Source organism: Callospermophilus lateralis, chromosome 10 (assembly GCF_048772815.1).
Source record: "Callospermophilus lateralis isolate mCalLat2 chromosome 10, mCalLat2.hap1, whole genome shotgun sequence".
NCBI classification, from domain to species: Eukaryota; Metazoa; Chordata; class Mammalia; order Rodentia; family Sciuridae; genus Callospermophilus; species Callospermophilus lateralis.
In genome coordinates, this window is record NC_135314.1 from 58,137,247 (window position 1) to 58,162,846 (window position 25,600).

Consider the following 25,600-nt stretch of genomic DNA (forward strand, 5'->3'; position numbering starts at 1 on the left):
CTATTATGCAGAAGCTAGAGAGAAAAAAAGGAATTAAAAGGGGGATCTCAGAAAAAGAGGGGGGAAATCAGTAGAATAGAAGCGTAGGACCAAGGGTAAGGGCAAAGGGGGAAGAAAAGAAAAATTGGAGAATGAAGTTGACCAAATTATGCTGTGTGCATGTATGAATATATCACAATTTATTCCAATTTTATATATATCTATATATAACTATGATGTGCCAATTAAATAAATAAATTGAAAAAAAGACGTTTTGGGAATGCAGCTGGGAAGGAAAGTTTACCTGGGCTAGTAAGATGGTGGATGTGGATGGAGAGTGATGAGAAGTCAGGGAGTGACTTGGTCCATTCAGACTGCTATAACAAAATAGCTTAGACTGGGTAATATGTAAACAATTCATTGTTCAGTCTGAAGGTTGGTAAGTCTAAAAGCCCAGCAGTTTAGGTGTCTGATGATAGTTTGTTCTCTGCTTTAGATGGGGCCTTCTTGTTGCACATGGCAGAAGGGGTGAGCAAGCTCTTTTGAGCAAACTCTTCAGCCCCTTTTTATAAGGGCATTAATCCCATTCCTGATGGTGGAGCTCCTATGACTTAATCAGTTCCCAAAGATCCCATCTCCTAATGCTATTGTATTGGGCATTAGTTTGCCACCTGTGAAAGTTGGTGGTGGGGACACAAACATTCAGAACATGGCAGGAAACATTCCTATATTGGGGAGAGGTTAAACTAAAATGACTCTTAAAGCCCCTAGTGGGTCTTTTGAGACTGGATGGCATCTAATGAGGCTGACTACAGATAAAACTGTATGAAAAACCAAGAAAACTTGGGAAGGTGAAACAAGGAATCATTGCTGGAAACGGGTTGCAAAACCTTAATGACTTCCTTTATGCATACTCCCTTTGGGATCAATACTTCCAAGTGGACTAAATGCTGGTTGGTTAAATCGTAAGTGGTTTAGACTTTTTTCTGCTCCTTCTTCAAGACACATGAGCAATACTTGCTTTCCAACTTCCCATTTTCATAACTATGATTGTTCAAATGAGTGGGTGCCACCATGCCTGGTCATAATCATGTTAAATCCTGGCTGTCTTCTCCCAACCTCCCATCAGGCTCTGGAACATTTTTCCTACTGTTACAACATACATAGGTTGAGAAAGTAAAAAATTATTAAAATAGTCAGAACAACATACTTCAGAAGATAAGTTTCCTATAATTAAAATTTAATATTATAAATTAGACAAACATAGATAATAATATAAGCATAAATTACTTTGATTAGCGTTATTTTTTTGAGTAGCTGTATCAAGTTCCATAAGTCCTCCAATTATTTCTAAAATGAAGGAGAGGAGAAAGAAAAATAGAATATGAATGAGTGGATAAGATGTAAGCAGATGCTCTCAGAGTCCTGAAGCACATCTAGCATGGATGTGGGATATGAAGACATTCATGGGCTACTGCTGCTGGGCTGGGGACTGTTTAATGGCATGGGATAGGAAGAAAATGTTGCCGTATAGTCTTCCTGTCAATTAGAAGGAATTTTTTTCTAATTATTTAATATGTTATACTTGAAAAAGTAATATACACACCTAGCAATAAAAAATCCCAAGTTGTATCAAAGAAAATATAACAAAATAATCTTCTTAGGGGACATATACATTCATAAATATAATTGCCAGTTGTCCTTCAAAGAGGTTGTATCAATAGACAGTTCCACCAAAAGAACCTACATTAAGTGTTTCTATTTCCCTACATTTTTTGCAAACATTTTTTTTTTTTTGGCTACCAATAGAAGAAAAATGAAATTCCTCATTGCTTTATTTTTAATTGGTTGATTATATTATTTCTTTTGTAAGATTGAGAATCCTTCCATTAATTATTTCATTTCCTTTGCTCTGTTTGTAGTTGGCCTTTATTTTATTGATATATGATTCATGTCAGTAGCCTTTTGTTATAAGTATGGCAATTATTTTCCCCCTTTTGAATTTATTTATAGTATTATTTGTCTTGTTGAAAGCTTCACTATTTATATAAACTAATTTATCCACCTTTTCCTCTGTCTTTTAAGTCAAAAGAACTTTAAACTCTGTGCCATTATTGAAGCCTAAGGACAGAAAACAGCCAGAGCAGAACTTTGAGGTCCTCAAAAAGAACATAGAATATGTCCACTCAAAGGGCTAAGAGTGGCGTGATGTAATCATTGCCAGTGTTAGGGAGTGTATAAACTAAATCTACCATTACAACCCAGGGAATATTCCAGAACAGGGTATTCCAACTGGAATAAGCACAATACAGAGGTGGATCCAAACCGAACTACAATTATTCTATTATCTATTAAGGGTGATTTCTGTTTCTACAGTAAAGGCAAAACGGAGACTGAAATCAACACCATTTATGTTCATTTAGCAAATTATTTTGTGTCTCTACTATTTTCCAGGCATTTTACTTCTTTTTTAATTTTTTTTTTTAGTTGTAGATAGACACAATAACTTTATTTTATTCATTTATTTTTATATGGTGCTGAGGATCAAACCCAGTGCCTCACATGTGCTAGGCAAGCTCTGTACTACTGAGCCACAATACCAGCCCTGTTCCAAGTATTTTCTAAGAGTTTATTGTGAGTGCTTGGACTCATCAGTGACCAGTGAAAAGAGATGATGATTTCTGCCTTGTGGAGTTTATGTGCTAGCAGAGACTGATAGATAATAGTCATAATAAGTAGGTAAAGTTTACGGTGGTATGTTAGAAGGTGATAAGGAGCACATTCAGCAGATAAGGGAGATTGAGAGAGTGCAGATGAGAAAGTGCCTCAGTTTGTAATTTTAAAAAGGGTGGTCAGGGGCTGGGGTTGTGGCTCAGCGGTAGAGCGCTCACCTAGCATATGCGAGGCCCTGGGTTCAATCCTCAGCACCACATAAAAATAAATAAATAAATGTATTGTGTCCAACTAAAAAATAAATATTTTTTAAAAAGTGGTGGTCAGGACAGGCCCCATTGAAAAGGTCAACAGAGACTTTAAGCAGAAGGAATTAGCTAAGTGATGTGGTGCTGGAATGTCACTTGGGGGCTGAAGTGAAGATGCTGAGAGGTAGAAATAAGGACAAAGAAGTGAAGGACAAAGGACAAAGATGGAGCAGGGTTAGGGATTGCGAGGAGAGGTCCTAAAAGGCTATGTAGGGACTTTGGCTTTTACTGAGTAAAATAAAAGCCTTCATGGGTTATTATATGAGAATAAGTGAGGTAAACCATCGGTGGTTCTGTTCTGCCTAAACATTCTCAAAAACTGATACCTTATGAAAACCTGATTATACCATTCCTTATGCAATGGTTCACTTGGCTACCTACCAGGTGGATCCTATCAAGATTCTGATTCATAATGAGCAAAACCAAGCATTATTTAATTTATATTGTAGAGAGCTTTGGGTATGTAAATAACGTCTCTATTTTGTCAAGTAATTTTGTATCTGTTAAAAAGAAATATGGATACATACACTGTTAACAGGTGAGATTTGGGAAGCCTAAATAGATGAAGGGAACATGTAGGATTGAACAGATTTTTTTGTGTGTGTGTTCTATGTGCCAGGCCCTGGGAAGGGGACTAGGATTACAACTGTAGTCAAACTCAATATCTTCTCTCAGGGAAATAGGTCAGTAGTCTATGTGGGAGCTTGTAATCATATTATAAGAACAAAGCACATATTATGAGAAAAGACCAGTGCTCTGGAATCAGAAACCATGGGAGAAATTTCTAACCTGAAATCTGAACAAGTAGAATTTCCCTAAAGTCTATTTAGTAGGAGCAGCAAATGCAGCGATCCAAAGATGTAGAAGAGTAAATAAGAGCTTGAGATCCAGACCTCGGTCTGAATCCCACTCTGTTATTTACGGTTGTACCACTTTGGGAAAATTAGATTCTCTGTGATTGTTTCCTCATTTATAAAAATGGAGATGGTAGTAATTTGGAACCAGGTACTGCAGCACATGCCTGTTGTCCCAGCTACTTGAGAGACTGAGAGAGGAAGATTACTTGATCCTAGGGGTTCAAGGCCAGCCTAGGCAACATAGACAAACCCCATCTCAAAACACAGAAAGTATTTCAGAGGGCTATCATGAGAATTAAATGAAATAAATGTATAAATTGGATTAAATAAAGTATTTTAAAAGTTTTCAAAGTGCCTGATAGGCTAAGCACTAAGCCTTTGTTTTTGTTGCTGTCCTTCTCTACAAACTGAAGATAACAATAATGCATCATGATGCTGCCATACATGTTAAATAAAATGAATATTTAATGGCCCTGGCTGCTGATGAAAGCTTCATTATTTATATAAACTAACATATCCAGTAATTGCTCAAGTAATTTTTATATCTTTATATATTCTTTGTCTTTCATAAATGCCAGTCATTCTAAATTTCATGTTTCAACATCTTCATAATGGACCTACATTAGAACATGGTTCTAATTGTGATTGTTACTACACTGTTAACAACCTGGCTTCCTGGGCTTAAACCCTGGCTCTTCTCTTACCTTTTATGTTTCTCAAAGTTATTTAGCCTCCCTATGCTTCAGTTTCTTCTTCACAATGGCATAATAGTAACTACCTCATTTGTTTCTTTTTCTGAGGATGAAATAAGCTAAAGTGTGTTAATTTTTTAAGTAGTTTCTGACACATGAAAAGTACTACGTAAGTGTCAAATATCATTATTTTTACCAATTGTTTTCACTGATTATGTATTCTATGAATTCTACAATGACCCTGTGAAAAGATACTTTACAGATAAGGAACATGCAGTCCATAAAGTTTAGGAACTTGTCTAAGGCTTCACAACTAGCAAAGAACAAAGGATTCAATTCCAAGTATGCCCATTCTACCTTATCACAATATTTTCCTTTAAAGATTGTCACATTAACATGAACTATTAATTTCTAATCACTGTTCTTCATAATGTAATTGCTTAGCATATATAATTAATTTACACATTTCTTCATGTAGTTCTAACAACTGCCCCTCCTCTCACTTTGGTTTAAGCAAATATGTGAGTGAAACTCAGGCCAGGACTCTGAAGTCCCCTACAAAGGGATACCCAACTCAACTTGGTCTCCCCAATGATGCTGTATGTGGGAGTCATAACAGCTGGTGTGGATTCCCTTGTGATCTTTGGTGCATACCTCAAAGGTTTCTCATTGTGAAAATTTACCTTCAGAATGTAGACATCAGATATGTACAGCTACACAGATCTCTCTGGTGTGCCTCCTTCCTGTGGCATCCTATGTGAAGGTTTTAGAAGCAGACATATGCTTTGCCCTGGTGAAATTATTTCATCACTGAATCCAAAGTTTCAAAAATCTTGAGTTTTAAGCCAATTAAAACTTCTGGTTCTGGGGCTGAGGTTGTGGCTCAGTGGTAGAGTGCTCACCTAGTATGCACGAGGCACTGGGTTCAATCCTCAGCACCACATAATATAAAACAAAAATATTGTGTCCACCTAAAACTAAAAAATAATTAAAAAACAAAACTTCTGGTTCCTAGATAGTTTTCATTTCCCTTATTATCCCATGGCCTTTTTCTCCTCTTTTCCATAACCCAAGCTCAATTCCTATATGCCAAACCATTGGAAAGACATCCCAATCCCTTACCCCAAAAAAGGAACAAAGCAGGATGCCCTAGCCTGTTTGTGCTGCTGTAATAAAATGCCATAGACTAGGTGGCTTATAAATAGCAGAAATGTATTGCTTAGAGTTCTGGAGGACAGAAAGTCCAGGATTAAGATGCTGATGAACTTGGTATCTGGTAAGAGCCCCACTTCTGGTTTATAGATGCATCTTCTCATTGCATCTTCACATAATGGAAGGGAAGAGGGATCTTCCTTGAGCCTCTTTTATGAGAGTATTAATTTCATTCACAAGAACTCTAACCTAATGACCTAATCACCTCCCAAAGCTCCACCTCCTAATACTATGAATGTGAAGGATAGGATTTCAACAAATGAATTTGGAGAGACACAAAATAGGTGGATACAAGGCATAGAGATAGGAACAATGTGGAAGATGAGATATAAGAATAATATAGACTCTAAAATCAACTGGACAAATCAGAAAATTTCAAAGGCTAGTTTCATCTTCTTGAATTTCCAAGATTTCTATGTCCTTTCTCCAATAATGCCCAAATATTTAACAAATATATTAACAAATATAATAATCTTTATCCATAGTAATTTTTAGGAAGATGCCTCTTTCTCAGGTTCCCCTTTGTGTCAGCAAAGTGCCCATTTAACATCATCAGCAAAAACAAAACAAAATCTGGCTTAGAGAAAACACAGAGCAGATTTTCTCTGCTCTGCACTCCCCAATAAGTCATCTGTCACTGAAGCACACACCATGAAATATACACAAAGTAGACAGTTCATCAAGCTTTTAATCCTCCTTATTTTGCACTTAAGATGTTTAATTTTACTCATGTGTAAACACATGACAGGCATGAGATCAAATAAAAGTAAATCTTAACAAAACAGAGAAATTGAGATAAAGAAACAAGATTTCAACATACAGACTAAGAGAGGTAAAATATGGGAGCTCCTATAGGTTTAATCAATATGCAACCTCTGGACTTGCTACCTTCTTACTTTTTTCTATTTACGATAGGTAGGTATCTGAGACAAAAAGAATATCATAGGTGTCTCAGTGGCTAAAAGGCAAGATGAATCCTTGGGCAGATGTTGTTCAAATCTCTTAATAGAAGTCATATCCTTGAGGATATTTTCGCTCTGCAAAGAAAAAAAGAAGATATAAATGAAACATTAAAGATAGGAGTTTTGTGTTAAGGGCAACTCTGTAGTCAGCTGTAAATGTATTTCTTAAAGTCACACAAGAAAGATAGTTGTAAACAATGAGTTCTTTGTTCTCCCTAAGAATGGTAGCCCTCTAAGGCTAAGAACCCTCTAAGGGTAGTTTCCTTAGGGGAACTTACTCATCGATGTACAATTCTTCTTCACTTGTATAAGGAAATTCTGATTTATTCATTCTACAAATGTTGTTTGGAGAACAATTAAAGAATAGAAAAGGAAAGGAACTGACAAACTTAGAGAGAGGAAAGGAAAACAGAAGCAATATAGGTCCAGGATCTTAGCATGTGTCTATTAGGCCCAAGGGGCTGGGCCACTCAAAAGAAGAGCTGACTTCAGGTAAGCAAATCCTTCCAATGTGGGAAGAAAATCATCTCCAGCAAGGAAAGACCACCGAGTCTGCTTGTTAGCTTGTGAGCCCAGTAGGGTGGAAGTTAGGAGAATATTTCTGATGTTCCTTAAGAAAAGAAATCAAGAGATTGGACATTTCCATGTCAAGGTTCTAAATCATGTTGTATCTCTGGGTCCATGATGAGAAGACTCAGGAGTTAAAAATTAACACCTATTCCAAGAGCCTACTGTATGTGAGGAGCCATAAAAGAGAAATAGGAAAACTTAGTTCTTGGTAGTGAGAGAGTCACAGTTTTGTGACAAGATGAATAATGAATTCTAGCAGTGCAACAAATTTGAAGATGTGTTCAAGGTGCTATGAAGAGTGTGTTTTTCCAGGGTAGTCACATTGCTCTCCTCCAGGATGCCAGTCTTATGCAAGCTACATGAATAGAGCACCCCTGAATTGTAATACAATCTGAGCTGCTCTATTTGGCTGACCTGTTTCTTATTCTCCAGTTTCCATGTCATACCCACAAGAATCAAAAGGGAGTCCCAGAGACCTCTTACTACAAATAATTCCACTTCACCCTGACCTCTACACTTCTATCACCAAAAGTGAAGAGGAACCTTAGAACTCTGTGTGACTCTATTCATACTCTCATCTCTTGCCCCTACAGTGTTGACAGCTTTGCCATCATGGTCTGTCTCCAAACATCCACGTCTTCTATTGCATCCTTTTCCTTATACACATTTAACCACAAACAGCCCTAAGCCCCCTTGTTTACTCTTTATCTCATGGACCCTGAGTCACATATGACTCTGAATTTTCCTTTTCTGACCCCAACCTGAAATATTCCTAACTTCTGAAACCCTTCTACTGCACCAGCTGGAATCTGCCTCACAAATCACCAGTAAATCCCTTCTATTCTACCTTTAATTAACATTTCCCTTACCTTCTTGCTCTAACTGAAACCTGGATCTCTTGTAAGGATACTTCTTTCTCTGTAATCTTTTCAAATGTGCTGGTTTTCTTTCCAACATCCTTCATACACTAGGGATAGGTGAAACTTTGTTTCTCATTATGGCTTCCAGCTCATTCTCCCTCCTTCCTCTGTACAAAACCTCTACCTTAAAACTGAATGTCATTAGAATCTACTATTCCATGTTGCAGTCTTCTGTTGTTCCTCCTCCCTCTCTCACCATTCCATGATTTTAGCTGCTGGCTCTGGCAGGATCTCTATCACTAGTTCTTAATTCTTGGTGTCATTGTCTAATATATGATCCACCCCTTGATATCCTTTGGTCCTTGATCTCTTTTCCAGGGACGTTTTTCTATATCATAGCCACCTTCCCCATGGTTAGAACTTATGTTTTATCATTAGCAATAATCACAACCTCTCCCTTATCTCAACTGTAAGCATCTTGCTCTGTAACTACTGCCCTCCCCTTCTGTCTTTCTAACTCACTTTCTCTAGTACCCCCACTCTAACATTTTTTTTACTGTAATCAACACCTAAAATCCAATGACCCTACACCATCCCCCACCCCCGTACTGGAGACTAAACTCAGTGCCTCACAAATGCTAAGCAAATGTTCCACCACTGAACTACACCCCCCAGCCCTCCTACCATGTTTCATTGTCCTTCATCCACTTTGCATCCTTCATCTTCCCTAACCCAGCTTAGATTCCAGGGCTGATCATAATAATCACTATTTAACACTCATCTGTCTCCCTTTGTCATGCATTCTTGGCAAAATTCCAACATCTGCTTAACCCAACTTACTTCCCATTATGTGTCCACACTCAAGCAGCTAAGTGAGGCTGCAGAAAACCACACCAACCATGTGTGTGTTTAATTTCATGACCATGGATCTCAAAAGTGCCTTTAATACTACCTAAGAAGCCTGTTACAGTTTTTAATTACTCTCTTAGAGGCGTAAGTCATTCTTTCTCCTCAACATTGCCATCCCTAGTCTCAGGCTTAGCTGATGACTTGCACCCTATTTCACTAAGAAAATTGAAGCAACATAAGAGAATTTTTACATCCTCACACTACCATACTACCCACCTATCTGCATCCGGTTCCACATACTGTCTTATCTCCTTTTAAATAATCTTATCTAACACAAACCTTTCTACCTATAGATTAGACTCCATCCCTCTACCTAACATAAGACATTACTCAGTCATTCCCCTCTTTTTTCTGCATCATCAGTTTACCCTTTCCATCTATTCATTATCAACATTCAGACATCTAAAAGAAAATTAAAAGTGAGACTCTAGAGTTTTTCCAGTAAGTACACATTTCTCCCCTGCTGTTCTGTGAAGCAAACTGTCCTCCATGTTAGCACTCCAGTGATCTATTCTTGGCTTCAAAATGTATTCATACTTCTTCTCTCAATGATCTATCCTCAGTCCTCATCTTACTTATTACTCACCAGTAGCTTTCAACACCATTGAACACTCCTTCCTCCCTGAAACTCTTTCTTCAGTTTCCAAGTGATGACGCTCTCCTAGTTTCCTGTCTACTTTCCTGTCTCATTCTTTTTATTCTCCTTTGCTGGTTTCACTCCATCTCTCTGACCTATGAATGTTGAGAGGACCAAGGGCTCAGTTCCTGGACCTCTTCTTCTCTATCTATGTCTACTCCCTTGAAGAGTCCATCTGAGCCTCATAATACGAAATATCATCCATAGGTTGACAACTCCAAGGTTTATGTTTCAACTCTAGACCTCTCTCCTAAATTCTAATTTCATTTCAAACCACCTATTCAGAATTTCCCTTTTAATGTCTCAAATGGACATCTCCATATTTAAGATGTTCCAAAACAAACTCCAGGATTTCTTAATCACAATAAATAGTGATTCTACTCTTTCATTTGCTCAGGGCAAAAGGCTTAGTCATCATTGAGTCCTCTTCCCTTCACACCCATCATTAATCTTTCAGTGAATCCAATTTGTTCTATCTTCAAAATTATATACATAGGGGCTGGAGTTGTGGCTCAGCAGTAGAGCTCTCGCCTAGCAGCTGCAAGGCCCTGGGTTCAATCCTCAGCACCACATAAAAAAATTTAAAATAAAGGTATTGTGTCCAACTACAACTAAAAACAAAATACTGATATTGATATATATATATATATATATATATACACATTGAGAGAGAGAGAGAGAATGAGAGAGCACGCTGGGGTTGTAGCTCAGTGGTAGAGCACTTGCCTAGCACATGTGAGGCACTAGGTTTGGTCATCGGCAGGACACAAAAATAAATAAATAAATAAAGGTATTTATTTTATTTACATCTACAACATATATATATATATATATATATATGCATATATATCTGTATGTATGTATATATACTAACCCAATCTCTTCTCACCATTTCTACTATTAACACCTTGGATTAAACCACCATCTTTTTATTACCAGGACTATTATAATAATCTCCTAGCTGGTTACCCTCTCCCCACCATTGCCTTTCTTGAGTCCATTCTCAGGAGTAGCTAGAAAAAAATCTCTCTAAAACTTAGTCAGATCATTTCACTCCTGATCCAATAGCCTTGCATCTCTTCCCATACTAATAACAAAAACCAAAATCCTTACAATGGCCTATAAGGCACCACACAATCTAGCCTCCTGGTTGATTTGTTGTTGTTTTTATTGTTGTTTAACAATCCAACTCTGGAACAGTTTTATTTTGTTTATTTATTTATTTTTATATAGTGCTGAGGATTGAATCCAGTGCCTCACACATGTGAGGCAAGTGCTCAATCACTGAGCTACAACCCCAGCCCCTCCTGTTATCTTTTGATCTTAACTCATACACTCTCAGGAACTCTATTCCAATCATTGGTCTTCTTGCTTTTCCTACAATCCACCAGCCCTGGCCTTCTATGGGCCTGGTTCCCTCACTTCCTTCAAGTCTTTGTTAAATTTAACATCTCAATGAGACTTTCTCTAGATAGCCTATTTTACAACTCTCCCCTCACCCCTCTTTTTAATCTGATTTCTCTCCTTAGTTTTTCTCTATATGACTATTCTCCATCTGATACACTATATAAATGTTTTACTTTATATTGAAATATAATACAGATACATAAAAGTGCATGCCAGTGTCCAGACCAATTAATTTTCAAAAACAGAGTACAATCATATAGCCAGCACCCAGACCAAGAAACAGAATGTTACCAATACTCCAGGGTTACAATTAATTTTTCTTTTTTCCTTTTTTTATTTCATGTAAATGGACTCATACAGTGACATACTTTATATTTTAATCTGTTTATTTACTTTCTATTTCTCCTCACAACTAGTATATAAGTTTCACAAGGGCAGAGATTTGGTTTTTTCCATGCTGCATCTTTAATGCAGTTGAAGCCTAACAAATATCTGACCCATGAATGAATAAAATATTGAACAAATTGAAATAAGAGTTTAAAGTCTGAGCCAAATTTTGAAGGCAGGAGAAACTCATGAGGCAGACCAAGAAAACAAAGGCTTTGTAAGAACATGGAGTCTGTACAAAGGCAATATGAAAAACACATCCTAACCTAGAAACCATAGGCATCAGCAAGCTCAGAGCAATGAGCAATGGCAGCCTGCTGAGAAACAGTTGCTACGTGGCTAGAAAAACAAGCAGATGCCAGATCTCAAAGGCCTTATATAAATAAGTACATGAAAAGAGGTGAAGAAAAATAAAATACAGGGGCCTTTTAAGTATTTCTGGGACTTTTTTTTTTTCAAGGTGTTGAAATTTAAGGTGATAAAAACAGGATTTCTTTGAAATCAATTCATTAATAACATATTCTGGTGTTCTCAGGAGATTCTGAGGCCCACTGTAATGTTCAAAGACCTCTAACAACTCCTGAGTATGTGGGAAAGCCTTAAAAGTCTCGGGGAATACGTAAGCCCCTCTTTGAAGGAAAGGCAACTGAAGTGTGAAATTTAAATGTATGAGTCTGCCTGATTATTCTTGTTTTACTGGACTAGGACACGAACAGGGAACTCTGTATTCCTCACCTGCTGGACATGGTCAGCAGAGATGACACCCAACCCTACAGGAAGGGATAGGACAGAAATGCTCTGGGTGTCTTCACCTAGGGCTCATGTCCTACATCACTACATCAGTATGTGACACATACTCACAAACTTGAGTATGTCACAATGAGGCCTTGTTAAAGCAAACTTCGAGGCATAATCTGGAGTTTCTTATTCAGTAGGTTTTGGCTGGAACCTGAGCTGGTCTGGGGACAATATGTCGAGAACCACTCTCCTGCACAATGGTAGCCTCCTAACCAGGCAAGAAGTTTTTCAGTTTTTTCTTTCTGTTCTTCCAGAGAGGTTTAAATGCTCCTGAACTTCACCTCCCCCAGGGTTGTCAGATAAAATTTAGAACACCCAGTTAAATGTGAATTTCTGGTAAGTAACAATTATTTAGCATACATATGATATAACTTGTTGCTTATCTAAAATTCAAATTGTGTACTTCTTAGCTATGTTCTTAATTAAATCATTTACCTTCTATAGAAGGGATACAGTGATAACAATTACCTTGCAGAGTTGAGCAAAGGACTTAAAATGATGTGTAAAGTAACAGGCACATGGTCAAAGGCTGATAAATGGCCGCTATGAGTACTCAGCCTGTCACATCATAAAACTGATATTCTTAGCAGAGGAACAAAAGCCTTATAAATGGTAGAAGCCACATCTATCAGGGTAAAAGCTGTCAGTCGCTGAAGGGTGGTCTTTTTTTTTTTTGAACCTAGAGAGACTTCTCTGCACTACCCTCTTTTGCTCGAGGCTACCAGCTTATGTTCCTGATTCTCCTTTAAATCCCCAAAGTGCCAGGAGTGTCTGATACATTTGTTATTCAGAAAGTATTTGTGAATTATGATTTTTTTTTATGGTGAAATGCAGTCTACTTTCCCTCTTCTTAAATTTGCACTTACTTGGGTACTTGCGGATTACTCTAAAGGGCTGGTTGTTCACATCTGTCTCTGTTATTTGGCAGACATATTTCTCATTTAATTTGACTGGGTATCTCAGGACAGAGAACACCCTATAGAAGCCATTTATCTGCTCCTCCAGGACCTCCACAGTACTATGGTTGCTCAGGTCCCGCTCTGCTCTGTCCATCCAAGTCACATTGGGTGTGAGGTACCACCCCTTAGAGACGCAGGTGGCCACATCCTCATCATCAATCTTGTCAAACCGCACCTGGGGCATTTCAGAATCTAGTTGGCAAAAAATAACAAGACAATTAGTTTCTTGTTATTTCATCCCCAAGAGGCTCGAAGTGACAGAAATCTTACCCTCAGTTTTTACATTAACCCTCTATGAAGGCAACACATCTTAAGGTTTACTGTAACTAAAATTTTACCTCAAGCATAAGAAGAGAAGAACAAGACACATGTATGCTCTTGCCTTCCAGATCTCGCCTACCACTGCTGCCTTTAATTTTGGAATCTTCCCTTCTTATGTACATGAGTTTATTCCAGGCTCTCCACTGACCTCAGAAGATAACAAATCACCACCACCACTTTCCCATCTCTTCCGACTTTTATATTGGAAGAATTCTGCCATGCAGAACTCTCAATCCCCATGAGGTCTCTGGTAAGCAAAAGACAGCTGTCCATGTCATCTGGCAAAGGGTACCGACACCTGGGGCACAATGGAGATCCATTGATTCAGTCCAATTTACATTAATAGCAAGAGAAGTAAAGCCCAGAGAAGCTAAGGGAGCTGCTCAAACTTAGAGTTGACCAAGTTCCAGAACTTGGGCCTTCTGCCTCCCAATGCAGACCTATTCTCACTAAATCACATATCAGATCTCAGGGTCTTCTCATATAGGACTATTATATCCTATCAAATTTGGGGGTTTTAGTGTTACAAATTTGGAAAATTTGGGATTAGACCAGTGTTGTTGTTACTGTTGCTGTTTTGTTTGTACTGATGAATGAATGATGCACTTTTTGTTCAGAGCAATATTTTTAGCTTTGATAAATTGACATTCCAAGCCCCTAGATCACGTGATAAGAATAAAATGAACCTGAAATGGTTTGAGTAGAAGAGGGAAAGGGAGAATATCAGAAGAGAAAACTTACAGACGAACAGAGACAGAGCTTGAAATCAAATTCATCTGTTACTCCTTTACCTTCTACTATTAGCTTAATTGTACTTTCGCCTCTTCCATCTGGCGTGATGGCTGAGCACTTGTAGATAGCTTCATCCATGAAATCCACGTTTCTTAGTAGAAGTGATAGAGACCCCTCAGAAATTTCAGTCCAATTTACAGAGACTCTTCCCTCATACAAGGAGTTTTGATCTTCTAGTTGCTCTGTGTTATTGTGAAACTGGTAAACCAACTTGGAGTAAATTGCAAAGAAATCATAGTGTCTGAAAAAGCGGTAATATTCCTCATCATTCTCTACCCAGTATTCCTCTGTGATATCTTCTCTTTCCCAAGAAAACTCAAGATTTTCTGTGCCTTCCACAAAGGAGAAATGGCAGGAGAGGGTCACATCAGTGAATGGGTGGGCCCGCAACTCTTCTGGGGACACTGAGAATGTCAAAGAAGAAATGGGGTTAGTAAAGACTGATGACCACAGCATCAGGTAAGGCTCCAAAGCAGATCAAAGAAACCTCTTCTGCTATTTCAAGCAGAAAAGGATTTAGTACAGGGAACTAGATGGTTACAAAATAACTGGAAGGCTGGAGGAAAGAGACTAAAAGGGGCATGGATGTTGAGACCTGCAATGTGTTTGTTCTGTCCTCCCTGGCGTCATTCTAGGCTCAGAATGACACAGCACAGTTGGTCTGCCAGAGTTGCAGCTGCCTCTGCCTTATCAGGAAGCTAGTGAGTGAGAAAGATGTCTCTGCAGGTGGTGGCTTCAGAGCCAAATTGCACCTACCAGACTCACATTGGCAAAAGAAAGGATGCCTCATGCACTATAACCTTTCTCCCCACTTCGATCAGTTGTGAGTTTAATCCTTGCGCAAATGCAGCTGATTGGCAGAGCCTGTGTCACTCCCAAAACTCTGCCATAAAGCAATCTTGGAAATGTTGCTTTTTTCCCCCTCTAGCTTCAGTAATCCAAAAAGTCACTGGAAAGGCAGAAACAGAGATTCAGTAAATAAATCTAAAGGCTGTGGGGGATTGCTGCCATACACTATGTATACTCAAAGAATCACAACATGGATTAGAATCCTGGTATGTTATAGCTGGAAAAAAGTTTAGAGGCCACCTACTTCAATGTTCTCAAACTGTTTTCCCCAGAACTCACCTCAGAATTTGCCACCAATGGCCAGATAAAAACTAAATCAGTGGTATTTCCAATCCCTTACTTCTTCAACCAGAACAATACCTATTTAATTTAGTTATAAATTTGGGCTCTCAAATCGGAATTCTTTCAAATATCTCTGCTACTAAAAGACAAAATTGATTCCCAGGAAGCAAAGTCGGTCAAGGTCATATATTAAGATATCAGTAGCAGGGCTCTGGTTGTAGCTCAGTGATAGAGCACTCGCCTAGCACATGTGGGGCACTGGGTCGATCCTCAGCACCACGTAAATAAATAAATAAATACATAAAACAAGGGCTGGGGCTGTGGTTCAGTGGTGGAGCACTTGCCTTACATATGTGGGGTACTGGAGCACTGGGTTTGAGCATCAGCACCATACAAAAATAAATAAATAAAATAAAGATATCGTGTCCAAAACTAAAAGTATTTAAATAAATAAATAAAACAAAGATATTGTGTCCATCTACGACTATCAAAAATTAGTTGTCCATCTATAACTAAAAGAAAAAAAAATATCAGTAGCACTGAAGAAAAAAATAAGGTCTCTCAGAGTTTAAAAATGTTCTTTAGGGGGCTGGGGCTGTAGCTCAGTGACAGAGCACTTGCCTAGCACTTGTGAGGCACAGGTTCGATCCTTGCACCATAAGAATAAGTAAATAAAATAAAAGCATTGTGTCCATCTAAAAAAAAAAAATTACATGACCTTTAAGGCACATGCCTGTAATCCCAGCAGCTTGGGAGGCAGGCAGATAGCAAGTTCAAGGCCAGCACTCAGCAACTTAGTGAGACCCTATGCAACTTAACAAAAGACTCTGTCTCAAAATAAAAATAAAAAGGGGCTGGAGATGTGGCTTAGTGGTTAAGCACCTTTGGGTTCAATTCCTGGTGAAAGAGAGAGAGAGAGAGAGAGAGAGAGAGAGAGAGAGAAGACCTTTAGAGTTATGGCTACCAGGCTTTTTTTAAAGAGTGCTGAAGATCAAACCCAGATCCTCACAAATGTTAGTCAAGTGTTTACACTGAGCTGTATCTCCAGCCCATTACCAAACTTTTAAGCCTATATGACTAATTAAATTACCAACTTGAGTAAGAGAATAATGAGGCTTAAGCATTATGAAAGTAGGCACTCCAGTAAGAAAGGTATTTTCTTTTTCCTTCTAGAGATACTGTGCAGGTGACAAACAGTAGAAAGGAGAAAGAATCAGTCAATGTGAGCCTAAGGATGTTGTTTAATACAATAAGGTGAAAGAAATAGAATTAAATAAGTGAAGTACTAAGAGCAAATACAAATGATCAAAGTTAGTAGGCAAGGAAGCATCCAAAACATCAGCCTATCAAAGAGTAGGGGGGCAGACAGACAGCAAAGGATATTCCAGCTGAATAACAGTCTACAAGTTCCTTAGCAGTAGCTACATGGCTGTTGCTGGGGTTACCCACATAATTAGTGAAATATCATTCTGGGTGTATCTGTGAATGTTTGGGGATCACAATAACATTGTATGGATAGACTGAGTAAAGTGGTTGCCCTTCCTCTGTGGATAGCCCTCATCCAATCCAATTCCGGGAGAGAACCAAAAAAAAAAAACCCTGACCTTCCTATAGGAGGGAAGCCTTCCCACCTGAATGCCTGAGAGATCCTTTGCTGCCTTCAGGCTTGAAGGGAAACTTAAGCTCTTCTTGGGTCTCCAGACATTGGACTCAGACTAGAATTGTACCACTGGCTTTCCTGGGCCTCTAGCTGATGGCAGAACTGGGACTTTTCAGCTTCCACAAGCCAGTTCCTTACAATCCCCCCGCCCCCGCCCCGCAACACACACACACACCTCTCTTTTATCCTGACTACATTCTACATTGGGTAGTTTTTTTTTTTGTTGTTGTTGGTTTTTTATGTTGTTGTTTTTTTAGGGTTTACAATGTGTTAAACATATGCTAAGAGCTTTTCTGGCCTTAATTCATTTAATCAGTATACTACATTGAGGTAGGTACTATTATCATCCCCAATTTACTATTGAGAAAACCAAGACATACTGAGGTGAAGTAAATTGCTTAAAGGCATAAGACTTATGAAAAATAGACTGTGAATGAAACTCTAGAGTCTGACTCCAAAGTTTTCCATCTAAAACATGCTTTTTCATCTCCTAAAGTAGGCACTCAAAAAGTTTGATGAACAAATTAATGACTAATAAATGAATATAAAGAAAGGCAGGATGGAAAAAAGGAGGCAGAGAGAAACAGTTGTATGTTCCTTTATAAGGATAAATTTGAAAATTTAAAAACCAGGTGATTTCTTGCTCAAATTATTAATTTTTTCTGGCTGTGGTCATAATTTTTTTTAATGGTGTTTTAAAAATTCTGGTCTAGCTGGGCATCATGGCACATACCTGTAATCTCACTGACTTTGGAGGCTGAGGCAGGAGGATTGCAAGTTTGAGGCCACCCTCAGTAATTTAGCAAGACCCTGTCTTCTTAAAAAAGTAAAAAGGTATAGGGATGTATCTCTGTGGTAGTACCCCCAAGTACCAGTCCCAGTATTAAAAAACTTAAATATAAATTTATTCAATTTTATTTTAACTTTAATTAAAATCCTGGTCTGAAGATTTACAAATTCAAGTTCTAGTTCCAAGTAACCACTTACTAATCATTTGGTATCAGGCAAGTTACTTAATCTCTCTGGGTTAGTTTCCTCATATGAAATTAGAATAATAGAACCTGCCTCTGGGTTGTCATGAAATACCTTGAGATCTTAGGGACTGTTTTTATATGACAGGGTTCAATCAATTTCCCAGAGGAACAGAAGGGAGAGAGCAGATGGGTGGATACTTAGTATTCAATCTCTCACAAGAATATATAGTTTATTCATGAGAGGTCCTTCATTATAGCTTCTCAGGTCTACCCAGAAGGTCTTGCTACAGCTGTACCCTTTCTGGTCCCAGGGGAAAGAGTCTCAGATGCAGGAATCCAAAGATGCTAGCCAATGAATCAGGAAATGTGACCTATGGAGGCTGTAACAGGCAATACAAAAGCCAGTTTCTGAAGGCTGTGGCTGCAGGTGGGCCTACTTGAATCTAAATATCACCTTTGTTAATTTCATTCTGTTATTTCTAGATCATTGTTTCCTTAGCTTCCCAAGGCCTAAGAGTTGGAGGCAAAAGCTCAACAAAATCTAATAATGCAGGAAAACACTTTGAAAATTGTAGAAAGAAAACTGTTGGTGTCTGAAACACCTGCTATAATACCAAGTACATATTGTTAGGTTGACAATATTGCTATAAAATATAAGATGCTATTAGAACTAATAAACACACCTTTGTTATTCTCACCTACATATACACTCATTCCTTTTATTTGTTCTTCCTGATGATGAATGATTGCCAACTCACCTTGCCTGACTGCCCCCTTACACACACACACACACACACACACACACACACACACACATACACACACATTAAGCAAAAGAAGAAAAGCAAGTAAATGTAGCCTGGTGGGCCAGGCCTTGCACTAACTCCTGAATTATCTCAAACCTGAGGATGTCTTCGAGCTGCTGCCACCTGTAAAGACTGGCAGAACTGCTGAAGGTCCCTGAAAGAAGGCCCATGCCTGAAGCCTGTAAATATGTTTGATCACTGTGTAGAGTAGTTACATTGTAAGGCTTGGATACCTAGTAACAGTTAAGAATTTTTTGCTTATAGACTTTTGGCTAGTGGAATTAAATTAACATTTCTAACATATCTATCTTGTTCCATTACCAACATTTTTGAAGAATTAAGTACAAAGTGTTACATAAACCGAGTGCTGACTGTTCATTCAGATTTTTCAGATTAGACCAGATTTCAAACACTCTGTTACTATAGTATTAATTGGCACTTGTCAGAGTCACTTGAAATGTTGGGAGTTTCTCAGTATAGGTGTGAATAAGGATAGTCATACAGATATGGCCTCAAATGGACAGATTAAATTGGGGTGGGGGTTGGCAGTTGTTTAAAAAAAAAGTAGACTGGTTATGCAGCTCAGGGGTTCAATCCCCAATACTACAAAAAAAGGCGGAGGAAGAAGGAAGAACCAACAATAATGCCCTATAATATGTGCCTGTTACTCTCCCATCTGCTCTTCACCATTTCCTGCATAGCAAGTTATTTGCATTTCGCAAAGTCGGAGGTTTGAAGTGATTAAGTCATTTGTCTGACTTTAATTTTTAAACCACTGTTTCCTCATTGTCATCAAGGCTATTTAAATATACCCACAACATTTTTTGAAAAAAGACTTACCTGTACCATAAAGAAGCAGAAGTAGGTTGACAGACACCAAAAAGAAACACATTCTGTGAGGAAAAAAAAGAGAGAGAGAGGCAGAACATTTGTTTCACCTAAGAATGTGGACTATCATTACCAGAGTCACATGCTGCTGGGTGGGATGAAGGGCCTCATGGGCACTACCTTCAGTCCCCATGACCACCAGGGCACACCTGGCAAACAGACACTTCCAGCACCTCAGTATTTCATGTGGGAATGTCATCTAAGCTCACTCCACTGATCCTGGGCAGGTTTGTTTTGCCATATGAACTTGGAACTTTATTTCTATAATAAGTAAATCTGTCTCTATAGAAGTGCCACAGTTAAATTATTTGGATCCAAGGTCAGCCCTGAAGAGGATATTTGAGGGAACACTGACAGCATCCCAAGCAACGTTCACTGGCCTCTCTGGATGTTTCTGGGGCAAGTGGAGGTGGAGGAGTGATAACTATAGATACAGGTGTATCTGGGAAGTTAGGGACCAATGTTTCCCAAACAGAAAACAAAAACAAAAACAAAAACATGACAACACTAAACAAGACTGCCCAGTCAAAGCTGCACTTTAATATGAATGATTTTTAAGGGGCCTAGGACAGCTCTGGAATGGGGTGGGAGAAAGGACTCAGGGAACACTCACCTCCTTTGAGAAGCTCTAACCCAAATGCACAGCTACATGGAGGCAAAGCCACTGACACTTGTAAGATGAAACCAGCCTCCCTCTATGGCCTCATCTCCCATACTATACACTCCTCCAGTACCATTCCAATGTCACAGTGCTCTCCAAACCCAGGCATATCCTGCATCAGCATCACTACTACTCACTTATTCAAAAACTCTGCCCAAGTAGTCCTCTCAAAGCCCTTCCAATCCCATATCCTGTTAATCATTCCTTCTTTACCTTGAACATACTTTTATTATTGTGTGAATCACATTGTACACCAACAATTTTTTGCATGTTCTTTTGTCCATTGTTATTTCAAAGAAAGAAAGGTGAGATAATCTTACCTTCTCAGCATATTTTCTTGCCTCTTCTTCTTCCTATTATCTATTACCCCACCACAATCCTCCAAGTCTAGTCATAATAATAGCAACTGTGTGTCAAATGCTCACTAAAGCCAAGTTTAAACTTCAAATAAGACTATAAATAGGTATATTATTATCTTCATTTTATATTTGAGGAAACTAAGGCAAAGAGAACATAACAGTTTCACCCAGGGGCACACAGAGCTAAAACTCCCACACTTTAGCTGAAGCATGTACATTCTCCCTAAGCTCTGTCCCAACAACCTCTGTACTTCATGCACACACTCCAGGGAGCCCCATCTCCCAGGGTGACCATCAAAAGAACAGGAAGTTCATGGGCTGATTTAGCAGATGATTTTGTGGAATATTACAATAAGTTTCTTTCCTACGGGCCTGTTAGACCCTGGAAAATATGTGATCTGTGGGTTGAATATTAACAAATACAGCAGTCTCAGAACAGGAGATAAAGGAGCAGTGCTTGCCAGCCAATGACCAAAGAAAGCATTTCTAGGGTCAGTGGTACAAGTGGAAAGATTCTTTGGCAAATCTACATACACTAATGAGAAATATGAATAGTGTTTGATTTCATCTATTTATTTAGAGAATACTTCTCCATGGCAGGCATACTAAATTATTTTAAAGACATATCTAAACTAATACAAATTAAAAGGTAATATGGCAGCTAGCAGCTACTAGAGTTATAGAAACTTAATTGAGAGAAGGACTACAGTCAAAGTAAAAAAAAAAAAAAAAGATGTAGGAATATGACTTTCAACTCAATAAAATCTCATTATCTTTTTCCAAGATATAAAAGTTTTTCATCATTATGAAAAACAAAAATCCAAAGGCCTTTCAGATTCCCCCATCCCAGTCAGATATGATCTTTGCTCCTCTGCGTTTCTACTGCATTTTTTACTGCTATGTAATATTCTCACTCATTTAATAAAGTTTACATGTAATGATCCTAATAGTAACACAGGTTTATTATAAATTCTTTTAAAAAAATAGAAAAAATAAAGAAGAATATTAAACCCACTTTTAATTCATCATTCAGAGGATCACTATTACCATTTTCGATTATACTTTCAGGCTTTTTGATGGGTATCTTTTTAAAAAAATCAATTTGTATATACAGTTTAGTGTTCAGATTAATTTTCCTCATGATAGCATTTTGTGAGTATTTCTCCATAGTAAATATTGTTATAATATGATCTACTTTGTCTTATGGTTATTTATTTGTACATCTCATCACCCCTATGAGGCTACAAGTTTCCTAAGGCAGAGCTAGGTCCTCCTTGCCCTTCATGTATCCGTCATGGTGTTCCATACATTGTAGGTCCAATAAGTGTTTCTTGAATTAACTAAATTATATTGAATCTTGCATAAGATTCTTAAAAAGTTTCACTATATAACAGAAAAAATTAAAACAACAAAAGCCAAAAACATAAAGACATTCATATGCTATTCAAGACAAGTATAAATTATGCAAACACAGAAAATTCCTGTCCTGTACCTGGGTCATGCCTTTAGGGCTTAAACCCTTTTCATCTCTGGCTTGCAGAAAAACAATGAACAGTCTATATACTAGCTCTAATGTTGTGACATAAGCATAAAGAACCAGGTACACAATTAGATACCTCAACATTTTTGTCACACTGTCATTCATCTGACTCTCCTGTTCACAATCATGGCTAATAATATCTCCCAAATAAATATTCCCTTTATGGAAAGAGCTTACCTGTATCACAGCTTGTCCCTCTGATTCAGTCAGGTGAGAAGCAAGTGAGGTGGAGTCAGGAGTCAATATGTCTTTGAAGGGATAGTTGTGTGACAGTCCTTAGGGAAAGGGTTTAGAGATAATGTTATTACCATTGCCTCAAACCCTTAGCAAAGAGCTCCATGAGACATATGTTTAAAGCTATATTTGTAGGTGAAAAAAGATATTACAATTTCAGAAGACAGGAACTAACTAAACAAACATCATAATATTCAATGCTGGGAAATTATTCTGCAACCATTTTTTTTTAAAAATTACATTTTGAGGCATAATTAAATAACATGGGAAAATGCTTGCTACACAATTTTGGAAAAAATTGAAATATAAAATTTAATACACATATATACATATGTATGATTTCAACTTTGTGGAAAAAAATATGTGCATAGGAAAGGAAGAAAATACACCAAAATGTTAATAGTTTTTATTTCTGAAAAGTTAGATTGTATATGATTTTAGTGTTCTTATTACATATCTCTAAATTCTGTACAGTAATTTTTTGTATGTAATTATAATAAATAATTTACAATTGTATAAATGAACTAATGGAAAATACAGATCTAATATACCTAATGGTACAGGGAGCAAGGGTACAGGAAGGAGTATGCAAACAAGATTTATTCTTTATTCTCTTCCTCTTATTGATAAGCATGGTTTGTGTCTCCTGTTGGAAGCCCTGTTAACCTTTAGGTTCGAGTTCAGTAGTGAGCAGTTCTACATTAGGGTTTCTTTCCATCTCCCATTCCCACAGCACATAGATTACTATCTGGATCTTAACTTGGTTGACATAATTCTGATACTTAACATAGACCAGGTGAACTGTAGATGAGGGTTTAAGGGAATACTTCTTTTAGTAAATCAACTTATTAGAATAGGGTGAATAAAATGCAGACAAGAATAATAGGCCCCCTGATGGGAATTGGCATCAGGATGTATTGTTTTTGTTTATCCCCTAGAGCATCTAGTACATTTTCTACCAAAATAACTGCAGAATGGAATGGAGTGAAATAATTGTAATCAATTCGTGTCACTTCTCAAACTCATGCTACAGGGCTTGAAGCTTGATGTACATTTGACTTTTACCCTGAGGCAAAAGAGGAACATACTGATTCAAACTCAGTATTGAGAAACTGTAAAGAGTACTTTGTACTTAGATATAAGTTTAATTCTATAGGTGCCACATTCTTCAGACTACCCCAATCTTTACATAAGCTAATAAGGAGATGGGATTTGGTGCTCCTAGGAAAAGAATTGGAGGTGATCCCTCACCTGGTACACACACCTTTCTCCATAGCCTAGACAAACCTATTGCCTCAAAGTTTACTGTTCCTCTTCTATACCACATCATACCAGTATACTTAAGATTTGGGGACAAAGTTACAATTTTAAATATTTTTTTTCATTCTCCCAAGAATGACAAAACTTAGTGATTGTAACTACCAGCACTAAGCTTGGCTGCCAATCCAGACTACTAACTCTTTCTCAGACATATAATTTTCTCCTTGTTTTGGCCACTCTTTCTCAAGAAATGCCTTTCCTGCATAGCCTTTCTCTCATTGGTTAGGGGATTGGGAAAAATAGACTGGACAAGCCCTTGCTGTAGTGCTGGCCCGCCATCGCCATCGCTGCTGCTGGAGTTGACCCTTGCACTGCTGCTGCAGTACAAATGTGACTTCCAACATTTTTATTTATCTTTCCCTTTTCTTTTCAAAGATATAACTACAGATCAGATACTAAGGACCTTTGTCACAAGCTGTGCATGGGCTGTAGGTGTGAACTATTGTGCATAGTGGCCACTTGAGGGGATAGGCCTGGCAATGTGAGCTCCCTGTCAGGGAGTGATTGCATGATGCACGTGTTCTCCCCCTCAACTCTGCCTAAGATCCCACACAGCACCTGAGATGGGTGTTACTTGCCAAGATGTCAATCAATCTGCTGACCACAGAACATCACGAAGCAAGACACCACCCTTGACACCTTATCTCTGCCTCAATGTCCCCGCTATAAAATAAAGAAACCTCAGGTTCACGCTCTCTTTTCCAGTGCTCTCTTTCCAGTGTGGAAACTGACCCTTAAGGTCACAGAGCCTTCTGCCCTTGATTTGAAAAACTACTCTCTGTGCTGTGTGATTTTCCACCTCTTTCTTAGTTTAATGTTGCAGCCGGCTCTTTTAAATCCAGTTGTCTCCTCTGCATGAGTCAAGGGCGAGAAACCTTCACTGATGTAGTTTTTGGAGGAAAATGGGTGGAGTGAAGCATTGGGGGGTGTGTGTGGGCGCACGCCACGATTTGGGAGAAAATTTTCACTAATTATAGCAGGCCAAATGATCCTTTTTCTCTGAATTTTGATAGTATTTGACTCTGTTTGACAGTGCTACTTTATATTTTAGTTACTTTGGGTTAATTTTTTAAATGACAATTAATATACTATACAATTTACCTAAAGTGTACAATTAAGTGGGTTTTAGTGTAGTGATACAACCACCATCAAAATGTATAAGAACAATGTCACTATCCCTCAAAAAAACCCTATACCTCCTTGCCGCAGTCTGGCCGGGCACAAAATAACCGAGCCCCAAAGCCTTGTAGATTCAAACAGCAACTCTTTATTCCCGAACTCTCACCGACACTCTACATGCACGTTCTGGGAAAAATTCACTCCCTCCACCGGGCTCTGCATACTAATCCTCTCAGAACCCCGGGAGAACTCAATGGGAACTCAAGGAGCAGGCGCCTGAGGCAGCAGGATATGCCCTAATCCCAGCAGGATCCACCCTAAACCTGGAGCCACCCTATTCCAGCAGGATCCACCCTAAACCCGGAGCCACCCTAATCCCTGAGCAGGGTCACCTTTCAACCCCAAAATGCCATGCGTCATTCCTACTTGGCTATGGCTCTCAGCACCTCCTAGCACTCAATCCCCTTTTCCCTTCATTCTAGCCCTTGGCTACCACTATTCTACTTTCTGTCTCCACAGATTTGCCTGTTTTGGATATTTCATATCAATAAAATCACACAATGAGTTCTTTAATGACCCGTTCCT

General features: G+C 38.4%; 1 protein-coding gene across 1 annotated transcript; it reads right to left on the reverse strand.

Moving 5' to 3' along the window:
* Nucleotides 1-12,146: 12,146 nt before the first annotated feature.
* LOC143407834 (V-set domain-containing T-cell activation inhibitor 1-like) lies at nucleotides 12,147-19,786 on the reverse strand. Its single transcript, XM_076867010.1, has 4 exons — nucleotides 19,735-19,786; nucleotides 14,323-14,727; nucleotides 13,118-13,402; nucleotides 12,147-12,223 (listed from the first exon to the last, which is right to left on the reverse strand). The coding sequence occupies exons 1-4, from the start codon at nucleotides 19,784-19,786 to the stop codon at nucleotides 12,147-12,149; spliced, it is 819 nt and encodes a 272-aa protein (XP_076723125.1).
* Nucleotides 19,787-25,600: the final 5,814 nt, after the last annotated feature.